Source organism: Aphidius gifuensis, linkage group LG4 (genome assembly GCF_014905175.1).
Source record: "Aphidius gifuensis isolate YNYX2018 linkage group LG4, ASM1490517v1, whole genome shotgun sequence".
Taxonomy (NCBI): domain Eukaryota; kingdom Metazoa; phylum Arthropoda; class Insecta; order Hymenoptera; family Braconidae; genus Aphidius; species Aphidius gifuensis.
This window is the reverse complement of record NC_057791.1, coordinates 4592620-4609289: the sequence shown is the minus strand read 5'-3', so window position 1 is coordinate 4609289 and position 16670 is coordinate 4592620. Positions and strand designations below refer to the sequence as shown.

Sequence of the window (16670 nt, the reverse complement as noted above, 5' to 3'; positions counted from 1 at the left end):
AAAAGACAAATTCAGTCGATTATTTGCCATCATAAAATTGACTTTTTATTTGAAATATTGACAGTGTTATAACCCATCAGATTCATATTTTTTATTTCTCAATACTCTCTGAAATATTTTATCATTGAAAAAAAAATATATATACATTTTTTTTTAAATTTATCATTCCAGTGCAATTGTGTTTGCATAAATATATTCAAAATAATAATAATAAAATTAAATAAACCTTGAATAATATATGTTATTTTTATTAAAATACTGGTAAAAAAAAATATAATCGTAAATTTAATTAAATTGCACACTTTCTCTGCCGAAAAAAAATAATAAAAAATTTCCATTTCCCAATATTTTAGCGATTTAATTTATATTTTTTTTTACATTTCAATTTAACAAAAAATAATCTTATTAAATTATTGTTTTAAAAAACAATGCCGTGACACACAATAATTTTATTTAATTATTTAATTCAAAACACGTGCTGTAGTATTTCAAAATGGAATATTTGTTTAATTTATTAAATTATATTTCCATTTGAAAAATAAATATATATATTATTTAGTATTATTTTAAATTTCAACAGTTGATTAACAATATATTTATAACATTTATTATTATTTTTATAAATCTATCTTAAAGTGGGCTTTAAATGTAATGAATACTAATTGAAATGAAAAAACCGTTACTATAGAACTCTAGTAGGTCAAAACAAATTCAGCTTTATTTGATTTTTTTTCAATATATATTTTTGCATATAAACCAACTAGTATTTTATAAATAATTTACAAAATACCAAAGTAAATAATTTTGTTATTATTTTATTTCATAAAAAATTAACTGATAAAAAAAATAAAATCATAAAAACCTCGAAAAACAAATTCACTTTTATTTGCTTTTTAATTATTTATATTATTATTATAAATAATTTATAAAAACAATAATAAATATTATTTTTTTATTGTGTCATTTAAAACCATTTTATTTGTTGAAAAAACTAAAAAAAAATATAAAAATAAAAATAAAAAAGAGGACATCAGGTGTGGCTAGAAAAGAACAATTTACTTGAATCTCGCCCATATCCTGTTTATTGATTTTCACATTACATTTTTATATATTTTTTTTTATTTTATTCAAAAGTGCAATCGTCAGTTTTTTTTTTTTTTTATTTATATTATTTTCTCCATTGTCAATTAAATTGTATCGAGTGACAACATCAAATTGTCAACATCAATAACTAGACTGGACTGATATTACCGTAGTAGTATCCCTACCATTAAAAAAAAGGAAAAAAAAAATAAATAAAATAAATATATATTTATTTTTATTATTTTTTTTTACAGTGGTATCTCGACATTGACGATATTCAATCGGCTCGATATACTGCTTGTACTTGCTCGATGAATCAGTCATTGACTTAACACTCTCAGATCCACAACGTCGTTAAAAATTATTATTTTTTTTTTATTTATATTTTTTTTTTTAATAAAATTATTAATTTTTAAGTGACAAGTATTATTTATATTATTGTGAATATATATTTTTTTATTGTTATAATTTATTTATGTATTTTTTTTTTTTTTTTATACGATCATTTCGAATGGAGGGATATTGCAGATGATTTTATTTTTTAATGCTAATTGAATCCTATACAGTTTCAAGATGAAAAAATATTAAAACTATAAAAAAAAAACAAAAAAAAGAGGGAGGTGTAATTTTTATTATTATTTTGTAGTTCGTGCAACAGATGAGTTTAAAATTTTTTTTGGTGTCAGTTGATATAGTAGTATATTCTTCAAGCTCAAAGAGTTTAAAAGAAAAAAATAATTTTTTAAAAAATATATAAAAATCAACGTGCTAACTTTGCTAGTAATTTACAGCTTGATTTGTGAGGAAGAACGTCTTATTTGACCCTGGCTTATATTACAATATAGATATATAAAGTAGTATAAGTAGAAAAATAAAAAGAAAAATTATTTATTTTTTTTTCTAACTAAATAAAATAAATAGAAAAAAAAATGGATTTAAATAATATTGAAACACATCCTGGTCGTATTATTAAAAATAATGATGAAATTTGTAATAAAATAAGAAGAGTATCAATAAGTGATCAAATAATTGGTATTGATAATCCAACATTTGAACATAATCGTGCAATATCACCATGTTCACAACATGATAATAATGAAATTGTTAGAAAAAAATCAATTCTACATAATACAATAAATGATTGTATTGATAATCAACAACAAATATATAATACTGAAAATGGACGTATTAATGGACAAAATAGAAAAAAATCAGCAATGAGTTTATCAAGTTCAATACGTGAAAAAATTGAATATACTGATCAATTAAAAAGGTATAAAATACTACGCTGAAAATTAAATTAAATTTTATCAATTTTATTTTGCCTTTTTTTTTTTTTCTAAATCATATATATATTTTTTATTTGTAAAACTTATAAGAGTATTTTCAGTTCATGGCTGTATTTATTTTGTACAAGATGTCATGGAAAAGATGATACACCATCATGGGAACCTACTGGTTGGCATAAATTATGTCCATCACCATTTTGTCCATCATATCGTAAATTTTCAAGAATAATAAGTTTATTATTATTGGGTCTTATGACATGGGGTATAACATATGCAATTATTGGTGATGATGCTGCACCAGGTGGTCCATTATTTAGTATTGCTGTATTAGCAATAATTGCACATTTTGTTGGTTGGATATTTTCACTTACAACATTACCAGCACTTATTGGTATGCTTATGACTGGTATTGTCATGCAAAATTTTAATCTCATAAAAATTGATCATAAATATGCACCTGTTATTTCTGTTCTTCGGTAAGTTAATAAATATATTTTTCTCTTTTTTTATTATTTTTTCAATATTGATACTTGATAAAATGTTAAAAATGAAAAATAAATTTTTTCATACTTTTTATTTATTGATTTTTGTATTATTAAAAATTTTTTCATTTATAAATATTTTAATAATGAAAAATTTATATCATTTAAATATATATATATATGGTATGAAAAATTAGAGAGAATTGTCGTTTAAGAGACTGGTTCATGGTCATAGTTTTTACTGGTTATATTTTAAGCCTTTTAAGGTCGATTGACTATACGCATAACAAGTGACAAAGTATTAAACATATATACATATAAAAGTCACGTATTACAACAATTGGCATGAAAATTACTTATACCTTTTTCTTAATTTTTTTTTTATTTATATTATTTATATATATGACCTGATAAGAATTTTCAATATAAAATACTTGATATAAATTTAGTATATATATATTTTCTTTTTAATTATTATTATTCATTAAATTAATGATATATTCTATTGATTAAATTTTTTATTTGATTAAATTCATTGTCAAATATAGGAAATAATTTTTTTTCATATATGTTTTTTTTATTATCGTTGATTTTAACATTATGATAAGAAAAAAAATAATAAATAAGTTTAATAAATATTCAATTATTTGTTGTTAAATTATCTATAATACAAGCGAATTTTTAAAAAAGTATAAAAATAGTTATTGTATCAATTTTTTTTTAATTAAACCAATGAGAATTTAATGAATTTAATTAAATATTTATTAAATATCGTTAATTTAAAAAAAATGTGTACAAAAAAAAAAATTCTACCTCGTGACTCGATAAAATAAGATAAGCCATTTGTTAATAATAGAAAAATAAATATAAACACATAACATATGATTTTTTAGTATAAAATATAACACACTACACGTGATTTAAAAAAATATAAAGAAAAAAAAAAAGAAATAAGAACATTAATGATGATAATAAAATTTAAAAAAATAAAAAAAAAAAAAAGACAACTCGGACAAAGAAAAAGCGCGTGATCATGACTATTGTCCAAACAAACATTTAATGACAATCATAATAATTATCATTGGGCTAATGACAACAAGCTGGTTTCTATTTAATCTCATGTTCATTGACGCTTTCATTAACAATCTTGATTAAAAAAATGTTTTTAATCCACAAGCAAATAAAATTTTAAAAAATTATTAAATTTGAAAAAAAAAAATAGTAGCCTATTAGTTGATTATAAAATAATTTTAAGAATTTTTTTCAAGTAATTTAGGTATTTTCCATTTTTAAACAAATAGAGCGATAATATTTATAGATTTTTTTTTTTTAAGTTACGCAATTTACCGAGATAAATATTCTATTCGACACAAAAAAAATATATATATCCTGAATTGATGAGATAACATAGTTTAAAAAAAAATAAATAAAAAAAAAAATTGTTCATAATAAATTATTATTTTTATATATTTCAATTTTAATTATTATTATTTTATTTTTTTTAATTATAAAATGTAAACATTCAAAGTCATCATATTTTTCTGTCATATATATAAATTTTTTTTTTTTTTTTTTTTTACAATATCGCAATGCCATCATATCAATCGATTGATAAAGAAGAAAAAAAAAAAAAAAGAAAGAAATGATTGATTTATCCGTATCAAAACTCGTGACACTGTTCTACGACAAATTGATGATGGATGATGATTTTTTATTTTTATATTTAAATAATCCAAATTATATTCTCGTGACAAATGGAATATTTTTATTTTTTAAATTCTTTTTAATTTTTTTTTTTTGAAGCAGTCTTGTGATTGTCTTGTGATGATGAAAAATGAAATAAGTAAAAATTGATTATTTATAATAAAAAAAAAAAAAGAAAAAAATAACAGTAATAATAATAATAAAAATAACAACGTTGGTAGGGTGTTAATTGATGAGTAGTTATGATGTGTTGGTCAGGACAAATAAATATATTAAACATAAACAAGAAACCCGTGACTTGTTCTCACATGTGAAACATTTTCCTCAGTATGTCGGCATCGATAATTGATTGTTCATTTGAATAAATAAAAATTACTAGTCACGCGGTATCCCGTGTCTTTTTTTTTGTACACATTATATATACTCTATATATATTTTTTTTTCATTATTGATAAAAATATTTAACACAAATTGTCTACAAAAAAAAAAAAACCTCATTATGTATTTATTTTTTTTTATCACATGGTTTTATCATGTGTTTGTCAAATTGATTAATATAATATGTACCTGCATTATTTAATTTATTTTGTAATAATGAAATAACGGTATCATTAAAAAAAAAAAAAAACTAAATATCATTGTTATTAATAATATAAAAATGAATAAATAAAAAGACAAAAAAAAAATATCAAGTAATTTATGTTTTTTTAAGGATTAAAATATATAATAGTTAATATATGTTTATTCAAAATTTTGACAATGAATAATGATAATTTTTTATTATTTAAAATTTAGGAAGATTGCATTAGTTATAATTTTAACTCGTGCTGGTCTTGATTTGGATCCAAATGCACTTAAGAAACAAAAAATAACAATGCCAAAATTGGCAATGGTACCATGGTTGGTTGAGGGTTCAGTTGTTGCAATAACAGCGAAATATTTATTAGAATTAGAATGGATATGGTGTTTTTTAATTGGTAGTATTGTTGCTGCTGTATCACCAGCTGTTGTTGTTCCTTGTTTATTTAGATTACGTGGTAAAGGATATGGTGTTGCCAAGGTATACATATTTTCAATTTTTAATATTATTATAACTTTTTTTTATTAATCAATATAAAAAAGATATATTAATATACTTAATAAATTTTTCAAGACTATCATTTTTTTTTTTTTTTTAATGACATCATTTTTTAAAAATATAAATTAACTTTGTTAAAAAAAAAAAACTGGGAATTTCTTTAATTAAATTGAGTAAAAAATGAGAAAAATAAAAGAGTATATCTTTTTTCTCGTTGACTTTTATAATGATTTTTAAAAATAAATTTTTTTATTTTAATATTACTTTGAAGTTAACTTTTAGATAGGTATATGAAGACTAAAATAATTTCTCAAAAATTTTATAATATATATCAATTGTAATTCAATGAAAATTCCTTAATTATTCCTAAAAAAATTAAAAAATAATTCCATAATATTATATAAAGCATATAAACTCTGTTATTGATTTTAATTATTTTTATAATTGAAAAATGGAATATTAATCAAATTCCATAATAGAATTATAAATATATATTTTTTTAATTATCTGAATATTCAATTTGAATTAAAAAAAAAAAAATTCATAATGTTAAAAATAAAAAATACTATTTTAAAATTAAATTCACATCAGATATAAATTTAAAATTATTATATTCATTAATCCAATCAATAATAATATAGCTAATAAATTTTTTTTGCAGATAAAAAATTAATATTATTAATTAATAAATAAATAATTTCAATTTACAGGGTATACCAACATTAATTATTGCAATAAGTGGTATTTGTGATGCAGCATCAGTTGCATTATTTGGAATATTAAAAAGTGTATTATTTTCTCATGATCCATTGTGGTATCAAATAATGCAAGGACCAATTGCAATTATTGGTGGTCTTGGTTTTGGTATATTATGGTAAAAAAAATAATAATAATTCTAACTCTATTTCTCTTTTTTTTTTTTTTTCTAAAAATACAAAATCATGTTAACCTATTTTTTTATTTACTCTACTTTAGGGGTTTTTTGGCTAAATATGTTCCTGAAAAAGGTGATGTAAGTATTTTTTGTATATTTTATAAAGTACATAAAATAAATTTCAACTTTTATAGCACTTTAAATTCTTTAAAAGAAAAAAAAAAAAACAATAACTTAAACAACCTTGACAGAGATTTTTTTTTTTTTTTTTTTGTTTCTAAAACAATATGTAAAAAGTAAAGTTGTGCTTATATTTTTTTTTTGTTTTTAGCCTTTTATGGTACCATTGAGGGTATTGATGCTCTTGGGTGGTGGACTTATTGCTGTATTTGGTAGTGAAGCTATTGAATTGGGTGGAGCTGGACCACTTGCTGTTGTTGCTGCTGCTTTTGTTAGCTGTTATTTTTGGCAAAAAGATGGTTGGGAAGTTGATGATGTAAGTATAATTAATTTAAAAAAAAAAACCTCATAAAATTTGAGTCAATGGTTAAAATAATAATAATTTTAAACTATCACGATTTGTTTAATGTCATATGATGATTAAAAAAAAAAAGAATTCAAGTAAGTCGTTTGATCGTCTACAAAATAAATATGATAACTTTCTATCTATATATTTTTATGAAACGCATACAAGTGAAAAACACTCTTCATTGTAAAGGGGCTGTGAAGCTTTTTGGGTGCAAGTTTTTCGTGTGCATGTCAACGCGAAGCACAGCTGCAGGGCAAAATAGTATATAGGTTCAACGAATATGATATATAAAAGGTTGGCTGTGTTGAAAAGTAAAATAGGATAAAAAAAAACAAGAAAAAGTCTTGCTTTTTTTTTTTCGAGATGGAGAAAGGAAACTGGTATAGGAATAAAAAAAAGGGTTGAATATAGAAAAAGAATGAATAAAGAGGAGGGCAAAAACAAAAAGAGTAGAAAAAAAAAAAAAACTATTGAAGAAGAAAAAAAAAATAGAGGGTTGAGAGAAGACGACGCATAACGATCCGTCTGAGTTACAAAACTCAGTTGACTTGTAAAACTCTTGTTTCACCCATGCTAGATCATTTTTTTTTTATTATTTATTTCAAATAAAATTCAAAATCAATATTATTTATTATCATCATTATTATTTTTTATATATATTTTTATTTTTAAATCATACGTGGTCGGATTAAATGAAATCATTCCACACAAGAAACGTGAAAATAAAAAAATAAAGAAAAAGTCAATTAAAATAATAAAAAAAAAAAGAAAAAAATTGTGGATGGTTTGAAATGGAAAGGAAATGAGTAAAAAAAATAAAATAGGGTGAGGAAAATGATAATAATAATAACAGTAATACAAAAGACGAGATGAAAGAGTAAAAAAATGTTGAACAAAAAAAAAAAAAAAAAATGAGAAGATGAGCAAAGATTTATTGTACATGTACACCAATGTGTATATGACAAAAAAAAAATGATAATAATAATATAAAAACTGAGATTAAAACAATGTGAAATATTCTCTAATTAACGTATTTCGTTGTCAACGTTAATTAACAATGGTTTATAGAGTTAGTGGTCAATCCACAATTCAGTTAAAGAAAATTAATCATTATTAGCTCTTGGTTGACGACATTTTCATCTATTCACATGGATATATATATATATGAACAATTTATTATGCTTGTGAATTGATTCACCTTCACAATGTCACTTGATATCCCTTGATGATGACACACTTGTCATATACATACACCTATATGTCAAACGGAACTTGTCGATTTTCATCGTAACTTATTTCAAATTATATATGTATATTAAATTAATAATGACAAAACAATTTCATAATATAATAATCATTAATTTATTTTAATATTCAATAACAAATAAATTTAATAAAGAAAAGAAAAAACAATTTTTATTTATTATTTTTTGTATTAATTTGTTTTTATTTTTACTTTATTTTCTAGAATCCAGTTGCAATATCATTTGAAATTTTTTGGATGTTATTTGAGCCAATATTATTTAGTATAACTGGTACGGAAATAAAAATTGATCAATTAAATAGTTCAAAAGTATATTTAATAGTTGGTTGTCTTGTAACTGCAATAATAATGCGTATGATAACAACAGTATTTGTTGGTATTGGATCAAAATTAAATATGAAAGAAAAAATATTTATTGCATTTGCATGTATGGCTAAAGCAACAGTACAAGCAGCACTTGGTCCAGCAACACTTGATGAAATTGATAAAAATAATAAACAACAAATTGATAATGCACAAACAACATTAACATTTTGTGTATTATCAATTATTTTAACAGCACCAATTGGTGCTATTATAATATCATTATCTGGACCAAAGCTATTAACTAAAATTAAAACACCAATACCACCAACAAATGGATGGAGAACACGTAGACCATCGATACGTGATATATCAATTATAAATGAAGATCCAGATCTTGAAGAATCAGCTGGTAATGGAAAACCTTGATTTTAAAAAAAATAAAAATATTTAAAGAAAGTGAAAAGATTTTTTTTTTTTGGCATTTTTATTCATTTATTAATTGTAAATATTATTCATTATTTTTAATTTTAATATATATTATATTATTTTGTAGATAGAGTATTCTTTGTTATTTAATTATTTTTTTATTCAAAAATAATTAAATAAATAATTTTTATTGTTATTATTATCATCATCAGTAGCTTCAATTATTTTTTTTTTTTTAATTAGAAAAAAGTTTCTTTTTTGTTTTCTTTTTGTTATTATTATTACTATTATTATTAAATATAAAAAAAATATAATTACTTTTATGAATAATTTGTGGTTTTTTCGTTATAAAAATTGTTGTATTTTTATTTATCAAGTTTACCAGATGTTGACATGAGTGTACTGGTACTTGAATTTTTACGTATACCATTTGGTACATGTAAACCAAATTGTCCATTTATTTCATTTGGTTCATCAAAACCCAAACGATATTTTAATGATATATATATTTTTTTTTTAACGATAAATAATAAAAATATTATTAAACCTTGAAGTGCATTTATAACATTACCAATTGATAATAGCTCATCTTTTAATGTAAAATCTGATACATAATGAGTCATTAAATTTGATATTATTTCTAATATCCAAGTCATTCCCATCACAATAAATAACTTGATATTCATTATTAATCTGCAAAAAAGAAAAAGAAAAAAAACAATAATTAATTAATTAATTAATTTAACTAGTTTGTATTATCTTTTGTTTTATATAAAATTTTTTTTTGTTTTTTTTTATTCATTCTAGTGTATTTATTTTTCTTTAAATTATATCCTCAAGTTTTTCTTTCTTTATTTATTTATTCGAGTGTTTAACTTACATTTCTCGGTCGGCTTTAAGACGTCTACTTCGTGGACCCATGGTGACCTCTGACATTTCAGATTTAATACGACTACAATAACGTGCTGTCAGTATAAAAAATACAATATTTGTCAACAATTGGAGAGACACTGGTGCTATGAAAAATATAAGTTCACCATATTTTCCCTCGTCATCTGTTAAATATTTAGAAATAAAAAATACGTATATTAATTTTAGATAAACATTTTTACCAGTAAGTATATATTTTTTTATATAAAAATATTTATAAATATCTTACGGTTAAACCAGCATGATTCCAGGCCAATATCAGGTCTTAGATATGTTGCAGTATCTTCACGATTTGCTATAATTGCACAACTCGTTATTATGAAAGCCAATCCCCAAGCATAAAAATTATAGATAAAAAATTGCTTTTTTTCTGATCTTGTTGTTCCATTTAAACATTTATATCCATGTCCCCTTGAAAATAAATAAAATTTAATTAATAATTTAAACCAAATAATAAACTCATATATTGTTTTAATTTATTTTTCATAAATAAATAAATAATGGTAATAAAAATATATGAAAAAGTAAAAAAAAAATTCATGTTTATTTATAAATCTATTTTTGAACACTTGTATATAGCTTTTTGAATAAACAAATAGCACAGTTGTTCAACGTAACATATATATTGTTTCGATTCATCATCATCGAAAAATTCAATGTGTGATGAAAAAAAAAAAAAAAACAAAGCATAAATAAACAATATGAAAAACTAAAAAATAGAACAAAAATCAAATAATAATAATAATAATATATAATAAATGAAAAACAAAAAAAAAAAAAGAAACAAACTTGTCATTGTTTGTGGTCTAAAAGACAATGAAGGGGTGACTATTATATCTCGTCATATATGAAAATATTTGTTTTGTTTATTTGTATATGTTTGTATGGGTTTTTCAACAAGTCAGTTTAGTGCTTTTAGTTTGTTTCTTATCATGCAATGATACTTGCATTGACCAAAGTGCCATATGATAAAAATAAAAAAATATATGAAAAACCTTGGTTATACTCTTGGGAGCTTGAAAGCTCAAAAGAATATATATACGATAATAATAAATAAAAATAAAAAAAATCTCTTAAAAAGAAAAAAGCAAGCCTCTGGGGGTATTTTTTGTATGTTCTTCTCAAGTTTTTGACTCATTGAAACAAGTGGACAATCTCATATATGTTTTTTTTTTTTCTTTACCAACGACCTAAATACAACAGTCATCAGACACATTTTTTTTTTTCAATTAACTTTCATTGTCTTTTATTTTATTATATATTTTTATTATTATTATTAAATTTATTGAGGATGATAATTATTTTACTCACCCAACAGTTGACCAAATGTCGTATGACATAATATTAAGCCATGTAAATGCTGCTACAAATGAATACAACATTAAAAAACCAATTGTTTTACAAAAATTCCATGATTTATCATTTGTATAATCAATTGTATATTCTAATTTTGGTGGTCCAAGTCCAGTTATAGCTAAACAAACATATGCCATAAATAAACTAGCAATATGACACATCATTGTTTTACCATAAAGATTTCTTAATCCTGGCAAATATGCATAAATAATAAATGTTAAAAATAGAAATATACAACTTATAATTGCTAATATTCCATTAACAATAAACCTGAAATTTATTTTAATGTCATTATAATATATGCCATTGTTTATTTAATTTTTAAAAGAAATATTTATATATACCTGAGTGATTTTGGTTCTGGAGTTACTTCACTTTCATCGAAACAAATGAATGGATAAATTCCATTTCCATAATGAGTAAGATTATAAGCAGCTTCAATACAATGCTGATGATGTTTGTAAATTTTATAATCAGTCATATTATTATCTGTTATAATATTCGGAAGATAAAGATGTCCTGATGATGAAATATGCCAATTTTCTTCTGGTAAAATTGGATATATATTTTTACCTTTACATATCAATGGTCCTGATGTCAGCAATCCATAGTCTTGAAAATAAATTTGTAATTAAAATTCAGACAATTAATTAATTAAAAAAAAATTATAAATACCTTCAATAGATAAAACATCATTAATCATTTTATTTTTAGCAATTTGAGTGGTATTTTCAAGTGCCTGATGAACATAATAAGTTGATAATTCTGATGTTATATTTTGACATTTTCTTCTAATTTGTATTTCACCTGGTGGACAACATTTCCTAATACACACATGTGTATCACAATAATTTTTTTCACTGCAATATCTAACAACAAGCTGGTTTGAATTTTCAACATCAATACATGAATTTTCATTATTTAATGTTATATTTTTTAAACCGCCAGTTGTTTTAATTAATGCCTAAAAAAAAAACAAATCATTACAGTTATTATTTATAATTTTTTAATATTATATATTATTAAATTACCTGTAGTTTACCATCAGAAAGAATAGAAATATTATTTTTATTAATATACTTATCAACAAGAGCATATTGACAAATTGGTGCTCCTCTTATGACATCAAATGAAACATTTTTATTTAAAAATTTATCACGTATTATTTTGTAAATATTAATTTCATCATTAATATTATCAACACAATCACGTAACATTAAATTATACACTTGATTTTCACGACAACAAAAGCGAAAACGAGTTGAATTTTTTAAGCCATTATTATTATCACTGGCATTTAAAAATATTACAAGTGTTGTTAAAAGAAAAAAAAATTCTTTTCCAAACATTTTAGTTAATGAATTTTCGTAATTATATAATAATTAAAAAAACAAACATATATAGAAATATATTTATAAACTATTATTTGATACAAAGAATAAATTTTAAAAAAGAACAAAAAAAAAATTCATATTTGTAGATATTGTCTCAACGATTGCGTTGATTCAACTGACTGGTTTTACTGTCTTACATTATTTGTTATAAAAATTTTTTTTTTAGAACCGGATTAAACAACCAAGTATAAAAAAAAAAACGTACTTGGTGTATCACTTGGAATCAATATTATTTTTTTTTTCATGAAGATGATGATCAAAGAAGGGGATTCATAAACAGATGTACGCGAGAATAATATATATTTTTTTTTTCATGTAACCATAATTTATCAGATTATTTGACGTTTCAGTAAACAAATTTGCTATCTAAAGCTAAATGATTTATGAATAGCTTCAATGAAATAAATTATTGTCGGTAATTTTTTAAAATACTGATAAAAATAATTAAAATTTTTTTTTTTTTCATAATTATACGCTCTATTATTTCAAATTTACGTGAGTTTTTTTTGTTGTGAATTTTTTTTGTAACTGCTTAAAGAAAAATGAAAATTTTATGATAAAAAAAACTAATTATTTTTTATTTTATTAGACATTAAAATATTATAACTTTAAACTTTTACGTAAAAATACTGACTTGTTATTAAAAAGTTATTTTTTTTTTTTTACGGTGTTAATTTTATCAAGGTCAATAGCTAAATTTTATTACACGAAAAACTTGTTCTTCTAAACTACCATATAAAAAAAAATCCAGTTAAAAATGTCTATTTGTAAATGAAGAAGCAAATTTTAAATTATTAATGAAATTTATAAGAGTTCTATTTAAAACAGTCTGCTTTTATAATTTTTAATATTCAAACAATAACGATTAACCATCGGGTGTTAATTTTTTTTTTCTTTTGTTTTTATATTATTCATTTTTCTATTTTTAAAGAACATTCGACACAAATGTTTGTTTAATCAATGACGTCTTAAAATTTAAATATAGTTATAAAATGAAAAAAAAAAAAAATAAGCCAAAGATGAGAATAAAATTAGTTGAGTTTAAAGTGGTATGAAGTCATTGTTTATAACTGTTTTTATTTAATAAAAAAAGAAAAAAAATTATTTGCTAATTTATGTGCTTTTAATCAGATTTTTTTTTTTTGTTTAAATAACAAGAATCAAGATGGTACGTCAACAAAAAAAAAAAAAAATATTATTTAGTATTTATCATTTATTTAATTAGTAATTATTATTATAATTTTTAATTATAAAATTAAAAATTATTCATTTTTTTTATTAGACTATTCTAAGCTTTTAAACAATTGTTTTTAAATTTTTTTTAAAATAAATAATAACATGTTCAAATGGAGAATCTAATAAGAAAACTAACATAACAATTAATTTTTTTTTTCATCTAAAATCAACTAACTATATTCTTCATAAATAATAAAAAAAAATTAATATATATAAATTGAATAATTATAAATTTCATTTGCATTGAAATAATATGAAAAAAAAAGTAAAAAAAATTGAATTTTGAAAAGCTCTCGTGGAAGTTTGGAATATTCGTTAATCCATGAACCTTTGTCATGCAAATTACATTAACCAGGATGTCCATTGTCCATGGTAAAAATAAAAAAATAATATAAAAGCATTTTTTAAAAAAATATACTATTGAGAAAAATTAAAAAAAAAAAAACAATTAAATAAATGTATGTACGAAATATAATAGATGATAAAAAAATAAAATAAAATGAATATTATAAAATGATTATCGATATAAAATATAATTGTTAATAGACTAGTGCATAGTCACCATTGAAGCTGGTGACAGCAAATTAATATGATGGGTTATATCGTGTTACCCGGATACATCTACGTCTCGACATCATGTCATATCGAATTTCAACACCCCGTAATCACTTGTCTTTCTTCCTCTAATTATAAATTTTATCTCTTTCTTGCTTGTGCACCCTTTATAACATCCATTTCATTTACAACAACCTCTTTCTCTTTGAATCTCTCAGGACACGTTTCGTCTGGTTTCGTCAACCCTCCTTATGATTCATCCTCCTCTTCACTACAGATGCCACAGCTCTTTAATGAGAATTTATTGGCGTCTCTTCATGCTTAAACCATGGTTTTTTTTTTCTTTTTTTTTTTCTATTATCTATACTACTTTAGTTTTTCCTTTTTTCTCACCAAGATACGATTATTTTCTTTTTTTCTATTTTAACTGGGTCATCATCGACCATTCGGTTCTTTTTTTCTATACTATTTCCTATACGTAAATTCATTTTTTTGCCAATTATTTTTTATTAATGAAATAACAAACAATTGTGTTGGCAGGAAAAAATTTTTCTTGTAAATTAAAAATAGAAAAATTCGAAATGCCAGTTTAATTACAAAGAGTCAATCGAAAACTCTGAATAAATTTATCAATTATTTAGTTGCGCTCAAAGCAGCAGATATATTGTTTCAAATATACTTACTGAAAAAATCAAACACTGTTGTTTTAACACACACGCTAAATTTTGAAATGAGAGACGCGGATAATTAGCAGCCATTGTTATCAAGGCGCTGAAAAATCAAAATTATAGTTTCGATTATCCAAATGTAATATGAAATATAAAAATTAAAATAACAATGAACTTTTAAATACTTGATAAACAAGTGAAACGTAATGAAAAAAAAACCGATTAATTATCAGTGCTAAAAGCAGCAGGAAAATATAAATTATAATCAATAAAATGACAGTAAAAAAAAAAAAAAAAAAAAAAAAAAAAAAAAAAATTAAAACGTATAGAAATAAATTGAAAATTCTAAAATGAAATTCTTGATAAACAAGTAAAACGAAATAAAAAAAGTATTAATTATTTCCGTGCGCTCAAAGCAGCAGGCATAACAAATTTAATTAAAAAAAAATAGTTTCAACAATATATTTACAATTATTTTGTAAATTATTTTGGTAAAGTGCGTTCAACAAGAAATTGCTTAAATCTGAATATTATAAAAATAAATATATAAAAAACCTGAAAAGTAATAAAATAAACATCCTAATTTCTCCTAGAACAAAATAAACTCTATATCCTATATATTCGAAATCCATTTCTGCAAATACCTGAAACACATCCTATTCACCCCCGTCTACTCTGTTTGAGATAGACAGGTTGATGTGCACACCTTGATCAATCAACTACGACCATTTATCCTGGTTATTCAATTTTATAATTATAAAAAAAAAGAAAAAAAAAAAGAAAAAGGTGATCAAGGTGAGCTACAAGTCACAAAAATATATATATAAAATATAAATATTGGGGATTATCAAGTAGCTTAAAAGAATGATATCATGAGTTCTTTCAAGTTACAAGCTTGTTGACGCACTTTACCTTGAGGGATTGGTTAAAAAAGTGACCAGAGGGCCTCTTACCTTTTTTAAAAGTTCTAGAAGTCAGCATTCATCAAATATGTATAATAATACTACATGTATGGCATTTAGATACACCAACGCCTGTCCAAAAGATCTAGGAGGCAGCATTCAGATGTATTATTCTCGTATGATGATCATTAGCAGACAGATGAAACTCGGCATGATTTAGATACACCAACGCCTATCCATGAATCACGATGATTGTGTATCGTGAACAAACACTGGCTTATCGAAGATATTTGTATAAAGTTGTAAAGCTCGATCAGTAGTAACAGTATTAGTAAATGTTTACCAATAGCAACGATAAGTGGTCTATAAAACCAGTTATACCATCACCATGTGATTCATAAATTCAACTTTCTCATTATCATGGTTTCATCATTGTTTATGAGGTAAATATCATGTATAGATGGTCTCCATAACTTTATTATTTTGTTGCTGGTTCACGTGTATCAGTATTCGTAGATTGTTGAATTAACAAATGGTTTAAATTCAACATAATGTCTGATGTATATCTTCACCATATTCTTAGCATTTCTCATG

General features: G+C 22.4%; 2 protein-coding genes across 3 annotated transcripts; one reads left to right on the top strand and one right to left on the bottom strand.

The window, feature by feature from the left end:
* The first annotated feature begins 1388 nt into the window (after positions 1–1388).
* LOC122854689 (sodium/hydrogen exchanger 9B2) lies at positions 1389–9585 on the top strand. Of its 2 annotated transcripts, none has more exons than XM_044155599.1 (7): positions 1389–2356; positions 2474–2848; positions 5354–5618; positions 6347–6510; positions 6612–6648; positions 6842–7006; positions 8508–9585. In XM_044155599.1, the coding sequence occupies exons 1-7, from the start codon at positions 2013–2015 to the stop codon at positions 9033–9035; spliced, it is 1878 nt and encodes a 625-aa protein (XP_044011534.1). In that variant the 5' UTR covers positions 1389–2012; the 3' UTR covers positions 9036–9585. The 2 variants fall into 2 exon arrangements, with proteins under 2 accessions (XP_044011534.1, XP_044011535.1); XM_044155600.1 differs by having other exon boundaries at positions 2501–2848; positions 8508–9584.
* LOC122854690 (probable G-protein coupled receptor Mth-like 3) lies at positions 9354–13014 on the bottom strand. The gene is made up of 7 exons (XM_044155601.1): positions 12353–13014; positions 11997–12285; positions 11666–11933; positions 11277–11591; positions 10195–10376; positions 9916–10090; positions 9354–9728 (listed from the first exon to the last, which is right to left on the bottom strand). Exons 1-7 carry the CDS (start codon positions 12668–12670, stop codon positions 9401–9403), a joined length of 1875 nt encoding a protein of 624 aa, XP_044011536.1. The 5' UTR covers positions 12671–13014; the 3' UTR covers positions 9354–9400.
* Positions 13015–16670: the final 3656 nt, after the last annotated feature.